Raw genomic sequence first — 13,650 nt, forward strand, 5'->3', positions numbered from 1 at the left:
CTCCGATGTAATTCGGGGCGGGTATGAGATTATTATCTCCATTTCCGAATCCGCACCGAAAATAATATCAATAATAGAATAATAGTATTTTAATATTAATAATATAATAATAATATTATTTTTTAAAATATTAATAATCTTATTATTATTAATATTGATATTGATATTATCTCTAATATTAATAGATAATAATAAGTTTTGGTTTGAGAAAATCTTCGAATTCGTCATCGTCTTGTCATATTATTATTTTTGAAACGGGGATGAGAAGTTGATCCCCGAAGTTTCGGGTTTGGGGATTCCCCGAACCCGAAAAAGCGGGGATTGGGGCGGGGATGGGGGTGTGGATGAAATTCGAGAATGGGGATGGGAATGACAAATTCGCCCCGGCCCCGGCCCATTGCCATCCCTAAACAACGTGTCCGTCCGTCCTAGCCTTTGAAATCATCACTAAATTTCCTATATGCATTGTCCCATTTCAAATAATTCTACAATAAAAAACACTCCTCCCGTGTAAGATACGATATAGCTTAGCTTGATAAAAATTTCGGTAATTGAGTACGAATAATTTAACACGATTATGAATATGTCTAGAAATTAATTAGAATTTTTCTAATGTAATTAAGCTCACATTAACTGAAACATGACAAAAACTTGTGTGAGACGGTCTCGCAGATCGTATTTTGTGAGACAGATCTCTTATTTGGGTCATCCATGAAAAAATATTATTTTTATGCTAAGAGTGTTACTTTTTATTGTCAATATCGGTAGAGTTGACTCATCTCACAGGTAATGATTCGTGAGACCGTCTCACAAGAGACCTACTTCTGAAATAGTGGCCGCTAACCATTCAAAGTGTTATATCAACAATGTTCAGCGTCACATAAACAATTTTCAGTGTCATATCATATTTTATGATATCAATTCATTACTCTCCGATGCTACATTAACATTCTGGTTAAAAAAAACTAAAATTGAAAGGAAAAGTACAGATTAGTGAACTAAAATCGTTAATTTTCCAACAACAAGATCAAAAATAAAAACATCTTCAAGTTACATGACCAAAAAAATTGTACATTTTCCCACTTATAAATTAGAGGAAGAATGAAATTATAAATTTTTTTTTCTTTTTAAACAAATAAAAAATAATATTTAAGTGTGAGCGGTATTTTTACTTGTATAAGGTGCGGACGTTGTTGGACTAGACTACAATCAAATTTAATATAATAAATTATCATGCAAAATGCAAATCTTCTTATTTTCTTCTTCTTCTTTTTTTTCCTTTAAATTTATTCAGTGGTTGACAAATAAGGATGGGAGGACGTGTGATTGGTTGGATGGTGATTATTGATCAAGTTTCAACTATAATTCAACCTTCCCCTTAAGTCTAAAACATGAATCATAGTGCTAAATGTCTGGTTTGAACAAGTCATGTTTTAGTAACGCAACAAGACATTCTATATTATGGGATTTTTTTATAAATTGGTTGTTCTCCATCTAACCATCAACCTCAGAATTTTAATTAAAAGGATATTTTATTCATCTAGGTTGTATTTGGATTGAATGATTTTGACGACCATTTAATTTCAAATGTCTGTATGTAATCAATTGCATTTTTTAGCTCAAAATCATAAGGAAAGATTTGAAATCTCTTCTTGTGTTGTTCAAGCTATATTTCCGCTTTCCGACCTAATCATTTGAAGTCTATATATTTTTAATATAGTAATTTGAGATCATCCCACGAATCCATATACAACATTATAGTTTTGATGAGTCGATGATTAAATCAAGAAACAAATTAATTAACTATCAGATCTACGCCTTGTCGATCGATCCAATCAAGAATTCGAGGGTGAAAATAAATCATAATTAAGTATTTGTGTGTGTGTAATAATATATATATACACGTACTAGGTGGGTGAACAAGTTTGTTTACTTTTTTTGTTTTATTTCATGGCTGACGATGCTGACTAATAAGTACATAAATTATTTCCATATTAAAATTAACAAAAACAAATATCCAGATCAGTTTCCACATCGTAAGTTTTATTAAAATTATTTCCATATTATTTGAAAAAAATTTAATTCATTAAAAATAATTTTCCAAAAAAAAAATATTACGCGTGTTCAGCATTTATTTAACTTTTAAAATATATGAATAGAATTCGACATATATTACAGCTTTCATGCTTTAATGGTGATCAATATTGAGCTTTTGATTGAAATAAAATATAAAATTGATTTTATGATTAAAAAAAATATTAAATAAATAAAAATAATAAGTTAAATTTGGTTCACACTGAGAACGTAACACTCAAAAAAGTTTTGAAACTAAATATTTGATGGCCAACTCCGAAGTCCGATCCAAACAGTTAGGTAACGAAATTTCCTCTACCACCAGCTTTCAGTTCTCCCTTAACATTTATTCGGAGTATCCTTTCACGCAATCGCTGGAAATTATAATAAGTTTATTTGGAGAAAATGCATGCATGTATAAATATACTCCATATGCGAACCAATTTCGTATATTGCCATCTTTTTTAATATTTCTTCAAAAAGGGTGTTCTTGTCTTGAGGGAAAGTGATCAGGATTCACAGATAAATACTCATGGCGAATCATCTTGTTCTCTTGTTTGCATGCGCTTTGGCTTTGTTGGCTTATTCGTCTTCTTCATTTGCTTCGGCCGCCATCGTCGAGCATTCTTTTCATGTAAAGTTTCTTGGCTTACTTTGATATATATTCTGCATGTATATTATGTGCAGTCCAACACATAGACTGCATGTATATATATTTAATCTTCTGCATGTATAGTTTTGCAATATTACGTAATAAATTTTAAAAAAGATTTTACCCCTTTTGTCTAAAATGTTAGATTAGTTTGCATTTATTCTTTTTAACCCCATGATTATTCTTGTACAACCGATCAGTTAATTAATTATATCATATGTCGACCTCAAAACTTGTGAGTGTTTCCCCAAGATTTGGGTGCTGACTTTTAGTTATAACGTGAACGCATGCACAGGTGCAAAATTTAACTGTCAATCGGCTCTGCAGAAACCAAGTGATCACTGCTGTGAATGGCAGTCTTCCGGGGCCAACTCTCCGCGTGCAAGAGGGTGACACTCTGATCGTCTACGTTTTCAATAATTCGCCTTATAACCTATCCATTCATTGGTATGTAATCAACAATATCATTCTCGTCACTCCAAGAATGAAATAAAATTAATAATTGGTATTCATTTGATGTGCAGGCATGGGATTTTCCAGTTGCTTAGTGGCTGGGCAGATGGACCTGAATTCGCTACCCAATGCCCGATCCGTCCTGGCCAAAGTTATGCCTACCGGTTCACCATCACCCGTCAAGTGGGTACCCTATGGTGGCACGCACACGTTCAATGGCTTCGAGCCACCGTTCACGGTGCCCTGATCATCCGGCCTAAATCCGGTCAATCATATCCATTCCCTAAGCCACACAGGGAAGTCCCAATAGTTCTTGGTAAGTCTAGAGTTGCTGTGAGAATAAACTCGTTTTGAAATGACATTTCAACTCAATTTCGTAATGACTGTAGGAGAGTGGTGGAATGCTAATGTGATCGACGTGGAGAATCAGGCGCTAGCCACCGGAGCTGCCCCGAATCTGTCTGATGCCTATACTATAAACGGCAGGCCCGGTGATCTGTATCCATGCTCCTCCAACCGTAAGTATCGCACAAAAAATATACAAATTTCTAGAACAAATTTGCTTTTGATCATTTTAACGTTTATATACAAATTTAATAGAATGGGCTGTGATTATCATTGTTATCTTAAATGTAGACACCTTTAAGTTACAAGTGGAGCATGGAAAAAAATATCTCCTCCAGATAATCAATGCTGCACTCAATAACCAACTATTCTTCAAGATCGCCAATCACAAGATGGAAGTCGTAGGCGGTTGATGCTTCGTACACAAACCCCTATACAACCGATGTGGTCGTGCTAGCACCAGGACAAACCACGGATGTATTATTAACCGCGGATCAGACATCAGGCCGATACTACATGGCCGCAAGTCCTTACGCTAGCGCGGCTGGGGTTCCCTTCGACAACACCACCACAACCGGTATCATAGAGTACAAAGGATCGACACGGTCTAAACCTGTCATGCCTATTCTTCCCGCATTTAACGACACCCCCACAGCCCACAAATTTTTCACCAACTTAACTGGGCTTGTTACCGGGCCCTTTTGGAGCCCGGTCCCCCGCAATATAGATGAACACATGTTCATAACATTTGGGTTGGGCCTATCCGCTTGCGGTGCCCCTGGTAACTCCTCATGCTCGGGCCCATTTGGCCAAAGACTGGCAGCAAGCATGAACAATGCATCCTTCCAATTCCCCGCCAAGTTGTCAATGCTCGAGGCATTTTTCAGAAACGTCGGGGGAATATACACGACCGATTTTCCTAATAACCCGCCATTGCGATTCGACTACACTAACCCGAATAACAGCTTGAATCGAGCGCTTGTAATGACCACAAAATCCACCAAGGTCAAGAAAGTGAAATACAACGCAACCGTAGAGATAGTGCTACAAAACACTGCCTTAATCGGGATCGAGAATCACCCCATCCACCTACACGGGTTCAACTTCTTTGTGCTGGCTCAAGGATTTGGGAACTTCAACCGTACAATCGATAGCAAAATGTTTAATTTCTTCAATCCACAAGAGCGAAACACCGTCGCGGTTCCAGTTGGAGGATGGGCGGTGATTAGGTTCCGAGCGAATAATCCAGGTGTTTGGTTGTTGCATTGTCATTTGGATGTACACTTGCCTTGGGGCTTAGCGACAGCCTTCGTGGTCGAAAATGGACATACGCCTTCGAGTAGGCTGCCCCCGCCTCCTCCAGATTTTCCCAGATGCTAATTGTCACTCGGGAATATCATCATTTTTACATCATTGTTTGCAATTTAGTTATTATTATTTGAAATCAAATTATATTGTTTTTTCTTTGAATAATTCGCTTGTAAAAGGTTGTCATAAAGTCAGCCGATTGTGCACATTTCCTATATTGTTCACAAGTTAAAAATGATTTTTTTCCCAAGTTAAATTGTTTCTCCTTGATTCTAGTACACACTTTATTTATATTCAGAGTAGCTACTAGCTAATAACAATCTTTTCAAGCATGCCAAATATTATTCAGGAGTCATACATTTTAATTACATCAAATTAAACTCCGACAACATTTTTTTTTTGGTAAACTCAATTTCAAGAAATTGAACTTCACTAAAAAAACAGAGACCAATCGAATCATAATCAACCCGAATCTTTCTTTAATGCAGTTCGAAAAATATGAGCTGGAAAACCCATTGGCCATGATTCAGAATCAATTAGAAAGGGGAAGGAGCAGGGGCATCACCGGCGGCGTAACCGTGGCTGAAAATCCCATGCATGCCGCGGAGGGAGCTGCGCTTCTGTTTCGCACATAGCTCCGGTAAAAAAACGCCTGCTAATTAAAACATAAACAAATACTGTATAACCCATAATGCATAAATCATGGATAGAGCTCTAAAATTACTTGAATCTGCATTACCTTCTCCTGCGGCGAGATTGTAATACAGGTCGACAATGTTGGGGCAGATCTCGTAACATTCCGGTGAGCAGAGGCTAGCGGCGAATCCCGGCCTCAGGAAGGCGTCGGAGGATATCCCGACGGATTCCCTGTCAAGGCCACACGCATCTACGCACTGATCGTTCTCTATGTAGCCAGACAATTTTTCGGCCAACACTTCCGATGTCTTGCACGTGTACTTCTTGATACCTGCTTCGTTGAGGTAGGTTTCCAGCACACATCTCTTCCCCGATGATGCGATCGACAGGGCACACAGTTCCGTAGGCAACTCCTCGCAGATCAACTCAGCTGTAAACAAGCCATGCACACAAAATTTGATGTATTTATATACAAACAGAGAAAAAAAACGTTCGCGACTCGCAGGGATTAGTAAATATACCTATTATGCCATGGATCAAGAGAGAGCAAGCCAAGAAGAGAACCAATACCAACTTCATCGAGGAATACATGGCTTTATTTGATGATGATTTGTTTTTGGTGTTTGGTTTTGTTCTAATTTTGGATCAAGAAAATTCTGAGAGGGAAACTATTAGATGGTTCAATGCATTTGAGAATAGCCTTGCCTTTATATAAGGTGATGATGTATAAACGAAAATTATATGGAAATTTTTAATTTGGTGAGTCATCGGAGCTTAATTTTGGCCTTTGATTTTTTAATTTCCTTTTTTTTTAACAAATGACAAAATTTTCAAAGTTCGTATATTATTATTTTTATTCATAATACATTACATAATAGTCTTTCATGAGAATTAGTGTATGGACACTACATCATTTATTTTAAGCATTATTTAATCAGAGACTGATCATATATAAAAACGTTGGTTCAGCAAATTAACACTTAATCACCGACTTAATTGTGTGACTGCCGAAATTGCCGACTTAATTGCAAGTCTCTCACCACGAACTTCTTTGTTTGTTATGTAAAACAATGCAAATGACTCCAAATCCGGGAAGTGAACGGTGAATCCAGTTGTTGCCACTCGGATGTTCATCGTAATGCAAGTAAGAATTTATGAAAACATCATAGATTGATGTTTATTGTTGTTCGGAAATATGTTATGTCATACCATTCCAGATTAGTGGAGAAGAAGTGGGATTTAGATATATGTCAAAACTGGATGTGGATCATCTACGGTGCACCAACCACATTATTTGATGATGTGGATATTTAATGGACTTTTTGATTTGGGTTTCTTCTCTTTTTTTCCTACTTTTTTTTTTCTCTTTTTTCCTCTTATATTTTCCCTCTATTTTCCTCTTTCACAAACATTAGCGGACAGTTTTATATGAAATAATATAAACATTTATTTTTTTTATGTTAAATTAATAATTTTACAACTAAATATTACTATATTAAATTTTTACATGTGAAAAAACATATCATTTTCTTCAAATTTGATGAGTATTATTCATTTTTTTCAATGAATAAAAATTTTAACAATATAAAACTATTAACATGTCTATGCAAAAATGAAAAGAAAATTCATAATTTAAAATCATGATACATTCTTCAATATTTTTGTATAATTATTGATTAAATATTTGATGTTATATATATATATATATATATATATATATATAATCTATTAATTTAATATAGATCAGAACCATATATTTTCTTCTTAAAAAAATTAAAATAATGTTGAAACAAAACCACAAACAAGAAAGTCAAGAAAAATTCATCATCTTTACCAAGAATTATTGAATATCATGAGCTAATATAATCTTACATGGTTATACATGCATATATATATATATATATCAAAACCAAATAAAAAATTCGATAGCCAAACAATTAGAAAAAAATAACATGAGCCGGGCCCGAAACGACCTTTAAATAAGTAGATGTCCACAACGAAATCAGGACAGCCCAGGTTAGTAAATGGGCTGAATTTTGTAGAGCTAATTATGTAAGCATTAGCCCAAAATTTGTTCGATAAGCTTTATATGTTCCTTTGCGGCGGCTGCTAGGGTTTAGTTCCTCCGTTTTGACTCTCCGCCAGAAGCTTCAGGACGTCAACAATGGTGAAGGGTCGTCAAGGAGAACGCGTTAGGTCAGCTGTTCATCTAATTCTTGTTACTTGAGACGTTTTAGTTTTTTTGCATTTTTTGTTGTTTGGGCCGATCACAGGTAGTTGGGAGAAACGATTGTTTGATGGATCTTTTTCTTGGCATTTTTGCAGGCTTTATGTCCGCGGAACTATACTTGGGTACAAAAGGTAAAAAAAAACCTGATTTATTTGTTAGCTTGGAGCTGTGTTTTGTTTACGGGTGTAGGTTTCGTTGGATCGTTTGCAAATTGATGATAATGGCTGTAGGTCGAAGTCAAACCAGTACCCAAACACGTCCTTGATACAGATAGAAGGAGTGAACACGCAAGAGGAGGTTGCGTGGTACCTCGGTAAGCGGATGGCGTACATTTATAAGGCCAAGGTTAAGAAGAACGGCTCTCACTACCGTTGCATTTGGGGTAAGGTCACTCGACCTCACGGAAACAGTGGTGTTGTTCGTGCTAAGTTCAAATCTAATCTTCCCCCAAAATCCATGGTATATCGGCTCTTTCAACTAAAATTTCCATGAATGAATGGATCATTCTCACTAGAATGCTCGAAATTACTCTTCACTGATGCTTTGTCATTGTTTTTCAAACAGGGTGCTAGAGTAAGGGTATTCATGTACCCTAGCAACATATGAGGTAAAAGTTTACATATTCTTACTAAATGGCTCTACATTGATCTAGATCTCATGTGATTAGATGGACAATAGTGTGTGATGGTGTATTTGTGCTATCATTTTGCATTAGGTTCATTAATTGGCAAGCTCGGTCACTGGGAAAACTTCCTAGAACTCCATAAATTCGTTGGTGTACTGTGTGTCATTGTCTTGTCTGCTATATTTTCAAGCCTAAATCTGAAGTTGTGTCTGTTTCTGCATCCTTCTGTTCATCATTAGTCTTAAAATGAATGGGTGGAAGTATATAAACAATTTTGGTTAATTCCATCTAGTTTCGGTGTGGTTATCCCACTGATTTGAAATACTTGCCAAGCCGAAATCAGATGACATATACCTATTTTTGTATCCTCTCTGTTCATCAGTCTTATAATGAATTTGCAAAAGTATTTTAGAAATTAGGTTGACTTCATCTTGTTTGGGTGTGGACTTAGGGGTGGGCGCGGGTCGGGTTTTCGGGTTCGGGTATCCTAAATTTCGGGTACCCGACACCAACCCGATAATTTCGGGTACCCGAAATGATCGGGTATTTTCGGCAGTCGGGTACCCAAAAAAAAAAGTTAATTTTTTTTAAATTTTTTTTGGAAAAAATATATATATATTTTGAAAAAATATATATATTTTCACATTTCACAAAAAATCACGTCATTATATCTTGTTATGGTTAGTAAATTAAAAAAAACATGTATTTTTCACATTTCACAAAATATCATATCATTATATCATTTTATGATTAATCATTTGTCATTATATACTAGCCACAAAAAATACATGTATTTTTTAAATGAATAATAAGCCCAATATTTTTTTTTAAAATTTTCGGGTACCCGATACCCGATCAGGTATCGGTGAAATACCCGAATCCGAACCCGAAAATTTATTTTCGTGTATCGGGTATCCGACGAACCCGATTTTTTTTTAAAAATACTCGACCCGATCGGGTTTTATTCGATCAGGTCGGATCCCGATACCCGAAACTAAACGCCCACCCCTAGGTGTGGTGAGCACATCAATTTATCGACAAACATGATAACATATAGTTTGATGATCCTGCTATAAATGTTTAAAGTTAAAGTGATGTAAACAAAGTAACATTATATCTCTCTAGGGATGTAAATCATCCAAACCAAACCAAACAGTATCAGGCTTGAGCTTGGTTCGTTTAAGATTGTTTGAAGCTCGTGTTCGATTCGAACTTATATTATCTGATTCGAGATCGGTTTGTCTTAAAATTACTAAGCTCGCGAAAAGCTCGAGCTCGGCTCCTTAAAAGCTCGTTTATCATATTAATCAAGCCGAGCTCGAGCTTGATTAATTAATAACTCGTTTACCATGTTTAACAAGCATGATTGAGCTTGGCTCGTTTTTGAGCTATTAATGTATAGAATTGAGATTTTGTTTAAGCTTGATTCGAGCTTGTTAAAAATTAAATACATCATTGATCTAATTTTAGATCAGAAATAAAAATGTAAATTCATTCATAAATAACCAAAACGTCAAAAATAGCAAATAAAAAAATATAAACTCGGTGTATTATTGAACATCCCAAAATAATACATCTAGCATCCAGATGACAAATATTCGTCATACACTGATATCACCAAATAAATAACATTGCAATAATTTCGCTCATTTAATATTTTCTATAGACATTAGTACTAATATTTTTATTTGTCAACTCAACAAATGAGCCAAGTTCGAGCTTACGAGCCGCCTAAACGAGTCGAGCTCGAGATAGAGCTTACGAGCCACCTAAACAAGCCGAGCTCGCGAACCTATTATTGAACATCTTTGTGAGGTCACGAGTGGATTATCCTTGAGCTTGAGCTTGGTTTGATTAATTTTTCGAGCTTGAAATCGAACTTGAGCTTGGTTTGATATGATTAACAAACAAATTCAAACAAGCTTTTTATCGAGCCGAGCTCCGAATAGCTCGCAAACGGTTTGATTCGATTCATTTACATCAGGGAATCTTGCTCCTTCGCAGTAAGGTTGATTTCCTAATGAGTAATGGAAAATACATGAAGTGAACTCTTTGGTAATTATAAATTTGTGGGTTAAAGAACCTAAACAGTTGATTGTCATATAACTGTTTGTTGTGATCTAGAAACTCATCAAATCTTGGACTAGCGTAACTGGAAAAATATCACAGGATAAATTTATGTACCCAAAAGTTAGATCCTACCATAGTTGATAGGAATTCTCAATCAGCTTGATGAATTGAAGTGACAAGATATGGGCAGAAATATTGTTTCGCATGCTTCGATTGGCTTTTGCGTTCTTCAAATTTGTAGGGTTTGTTTCGTGTTGATTCATAGAACCTTTTCACCCTGAGACACCACTGTACAATATCGCAAATTAAATTTTATTCGGACTCATTTGCTTTTAGTTAGTTTGTTAACGTCCTTTTCTTGATAACGTTCCTCTTGATAATATTTTGCAGTTATCTGGCGTCGTCTGATTTCGGGAGTACTCCAAGGAAGAAGTATCGTTAGGATGTAGCTTTTGATTGTTGTTCAGAGTTCGGAATAGTTTTGTTTTGTGATTTGATATCATTGGTGTATCCCTTATTCCTTTCCGATTCTCTATGAAAACATATATTACTACCTCTTTTTACCTTTAATTTTAGATTTTCGATCTGTTTTATCTATTTTGAGCTGGTTATGACGAATTTCAACTGCATAGAAATAAATCAAGACACTGCAAGAATTCGCCGATAGCCTTTTATTCAGCACCTAATTACTCCAGTCCGAGATACGAGCTTGATACATCAAAAGACAGCTACCAAAAAATTGAAATATCACAAAGAAAAGCACCGCCCAAACAGGTTAATTGAAATTGTAAGTTAACAAGAGATTGAATGAACTTGTGGATCGAACTGCCCTCTATGGCACAAGTCTAAGAAGCTGCTGATCGAGACCTCAAACTCGATCGAGTTGTCAGATGGTAGTCGGCAACATGAAGAACAAGTTACACAGATGGCTTAAGAGTTAGAATCAGAATTGATCTCTATTCTTGGATCCGTGGGTTCGATCAAAGGGCAAAAAACAAAGAAACCAGCAAACAAAGATGGATTCAAGTAAAAGAGTGACTGTGAAAATGTGATCGTAACAGCATTGTCCGTTTGAGAGACATTATATATGATTTTTAATATATAATCGATCCCATCACTTAATAGGAAGCAATAAAAGTTGAGGTATTTGGGATTTGACAATAGCACACACTTGATTTGGATAACAAGCCACAAAATATCAATACACAAACGGAATAACAGCTTTCCTATTCTTAGGATAATCCTCCCCAAACTTTTCAAAGTACCATCTGTGATTCGCCCCAGCTCTGGGTACCAAATTAGCACATGTGTAGACAAAAAAGCCCAAACCCGCCCAAGACCAAGTCATCAAGGCCCAGCCCAACCATTCCAAAATCTCTCCTGCATAATTTGGACAACTAACCCACTCAAACAGCCCACCTTTCGGTATCTTATACCCCCCACCACTATTCTTCAGGCCCGTCAGCAAATTATCAGACCAAATATTCGCCGCCATGCCGCCACCAAAGACAAACGTCCCGGCGACGAACCGCCACCAGAACCACCGATCTCCGTGGAAATCAGCGTATTCGGACACCCATCTGGCCTGCAAGTAAGTATTCAAGAGGTTGAACCCGAACGCCATCAGGGCCACGCTCACCGGGAACCCTCCGACTGTTTTTTTCTGGATAGATGATGTGAACAGAAGTTTGAGTGGGTATATGACCGTGCGATGGAGGTAGTGGAGGAGGAATACGGAGATGAGGACGATTGCACGAGGGTCCCGGTGGTTTTGGCCGCGGGGGAAGAGGAGGAAGCTGAGCCACACGGTGGGGCTCTCCATCAAGAACCAGGCTAGTGGAGGCGGTATTGTGGGGCCCCATCCGACACGGTGGTGCCTGCCATATGGAGCGGTGAGGAAGATGAGGGATATGATGGTTGGTGGTGTGATGAAGAAAAGGGTCAGAAGGCTGTAGTGAAACAAATCCTGATCTGCGGCCATTTTCTACTACTGGTGGTGTGGACAGACAGAGCATACTGGTTTAATTTACTTGTTTAAATTTATCGAAGGGTTAACTCCCAACAATAATTTTGTATGGAAGAAAGTTGTTCCCTAACTCAGCTTAATTTGATGAATGAACACTTTGAGAAACTAAACGACTATTACTGCGGTTTATTTATTTTTGAATAACTTAAAAATATAAACGGATAAGACAGCCAAATACTATTTGCCATTAATGTTGGTAAACAATGCCCATTAATATTTTCTCCAAAAGCAACTGACAGATGGCTAACGTGACAAGTAATCATGTGTATATTTTTATTTAAAGTTTGGACAATATTTTATAATTTATTTGATTAATAATTTTGATATATAAATTAAAAAAATAAATAGAAAAATAACAAATTTTTTTTAAGATTTATTTGGTTATTTTCTATTTCATATTTGGGTGTGTTGGTTTTAGATTGGATGTTTATTTAGTTTTGATGTGATCCCGTTAAAACGGATGAGCCGGGTACGGGGCTCCAACGGACCAAATCAATAATTTATAGTGTTGTTTAGGAAAATGAGCAAAGTAGATGACTTCGATCGTGACCTGCACACAATAAAAGGAACTCGTGAATGGGCGTCGGAGGGGTGTCCGGCGTGGCCACTCTGATGCTTAAGTCAGCAGGTTGAAGATGAGAGAAAATGGCGATATATGTGCGAATATATGTGAGTGTCAATGCTCAGGATCCCCCTCCCCCCCTTAAATGAGAAACATACCTGCTATTTATAGGAGAAAATATCATGATTACTTCGACTTTCGTGTACACCTACCACTCATAGCCTTTGATGTTGACTTTCTGTCAAGCCACCCTACCTCTGATAGCTTCTCTGACACGCCAAACCCCTGTAGTTCTGACAGATAAGAATGCTCATATCGATACACTCGAGTATGGTGCGCTTCTCGAGGTAGCCCGAGTAGAAAGTTCCCGGGAGCTTGCATGAGAGCCCGGGCTATGATGATGGCCCGGGAAGAAATGGAATGCCCGGGAAGCTGGCTATGATCTGGGCTTCCCATTTAATAAACCGGGTTAAAGACGACCCGGATCCTTATGGGGGTATCACCACCCATCCCTAAAATAGTCGGGGTAGAGCTTGACTCACTGTCCCGATCAGTTATACTTTGTACTTTTGTTGAAACATAATTTAGAGTGTGTAAGAGCATCGGAGGCTTCAAATGTCCCATAGATGAAATGGGGTACCGGGGTTTGATACAACCCGGGTTTTGAATA

The 13,650-nt window shown here is 37.0% G+C and overlaps 4 protein-coding genes across 6 annotated transcripts; 2 read left to right on the top strand and 2 right to left on the bottom strand.

Annotated features, from left to right (window-relative positions):
• The first annotated feature begins 2,549 nt into the window (after positions 1-2,549).
• On the top strand, positions 2,550-5,079 carry LOC142538970 (laccase-7-like). Its single transcript, XM_075644266.1, is given in 6 exon segments — positions 2,550-2,707; positions 3,021-3,172; positions 3,250-3,494; positions 3,568-3,696; positions 3,815-3,927; positions 3,929-5,079. Coding segments are annotated over 6 exon segments (1,716 nt in total). The 5' UTR covers positions 2,550-2,605; the 3' UTR covers positions 4,904-5,079.
• A 243-nt stretch (positions 5,080-5,322) lies between these two features.
• Positions 5,323-6,111, bottom strand: LOC142538971 (uncharacterized). Of its 2 annotated transcripts, none has more exons than XM_075644268.1 (3): positions 5,989-6,111; positions 5,571-5,897; positions 5,323-5,483 (listed from the first exon to the last, which is right to left on the bottom strand). In XM_075644268.1, the coding sequence occupies exons 1-3, from the start codon at positions 6,056-6,058 to the stop codon at positions 5,368-5,370; spliced, it is 513 nt and encodes a 170-aa protein (XP_075500383.1). In that variant the 5' UTR covers positions 6,059-6,111; the 3' UTR covers positions 5,323-5,367. The 2 variants fall into 2 exon arrangements, with proteins under 2 accessions (XP_075500383.1, XP_075500382.1); XM_075644267.1 differs by having other exon boundaries at positions 5,329-5,486.
• A 1,410-nt stretch (positions 6,112-7,521) lies between these two features.
• Positions 7,522-10,989, top strand: LOC142540223 (large ribosomal subunit protein eL33y). 2 transcript variants are annotated; one of them, XR_012819056.1, is made up of 6 exons: positions 7,522-7,663; positions 7,793-7,828; positions 7,928-8,156; positions 8,262-8,304; positions 8,413-8,761; positions 9,335-9,490. XR_012819056.1 is itself a non-coding variant. In XM_075646217.1 (5 exons), exons 1-4 carry the CDS (start codon positions 7,632-7,634, stop codon positions 8,301-8,303), a joined length of 339 nt encoding a protein of 112 aa, XP_075502332.1. In that variant the 5' UTR covers positions 7,522-7,631; the 3' UTR covers position 8,304; positions 10,783-10,989. The 2 variants fall into 2 exon arrangements, 1 of the variants encoding a protein (XP_075502332.1); XM_075646217.1 differs by lacking the exons at positions 8,413-8,761; positions 9,335-9,490 and adding an exon at positions 10,783-10,989.
• A 408-nt stretch (positions 10,990-11,397) lies between these two features.
• Positions 11,398-12,513, bottom strand: LOC142540222 (steroid 5-alpha-reductase DET2). The gene has a single exon (XM_075646216.1). The coding sequence runs from the start codon at positions 12,371-12,373 to the stop codon at positions 11,591-11,593; it is 783 nt and encodes a 260-aa protein (XP_075502331.1). The 5' UTR covers positions 12,374-12,513; the 3' UTR covers positions 11,398-11,590.
• Positions 12,514-13,650: the final 1,137 nt, after the last annotated feature.

This window comes from Primulina tabacum, chromosome 3 (assembly GCF_025594145.1).
Source record: "Primulina tabacum isolate GXHZ01 chromosome 3, ASM2559414v2, whole genome shotgun sequence".
Lineage (NCBI taxonomy): Eukaryota > Viridiplantae > Streptophyta > Magnoliopsida > Lamiales > Gesneriaceae > Primulina > Primulina tabacum.

Excerpts from the sequence above, each read along its gene's own strand:
- LOC142538971 (XM_075644267.1), bottom strand. The coding sequence starts at position 6,058 with ATGTATTCCTCGATGAAGTTGGTATTGGTTCTCTTCTTGGCTTGCTCT. Across the intron at positions 5,898-5,988 it reads CTTGATCCATGGCATAATAG|CTGAGTTGATCTGCGAGGAG; the intron begins GTATATTTACTA and ends GCTTGTTTACAG. Across the intron at positions 5,487-5,570 it reads CAATCTCGCCGCAGGAGAAG|CAGGCGTTTTTTTACCGGAG; the intron begins GTAATGCAGATT and ends TGTTTTAATTAG.
- LOC142540223 (XM_075646217.1), top strand. The coding sequence starts at position 7,632 with ATGGTGAAGGGTCGTCAAGGAGAACGCGTTAG. Across the intron at positions 7,664-7,792 it reads CGTCAAGGAGAACGCGTTAG|GCTTTATGTCCGCGGAACTA; the intron begins GTCAGCTGTTCA and ends GCATTTTTGCAG. Across the intron at positions 8,157-8,261 it reads ATCTTCCCCCAAAATCCATG|GGTGCTAGAGTAAGGGTATT; the intron begins GTATATCGGCTC and ends TTTTTCAAACAG.
- LOC142540222 (XM_075646216.1), bottom strand. The coding sequence starts at position 12,373 with ATGGCCGCAGATCAGGATTTGTTTCACTACAGCCTTCTGACCCTTTTC.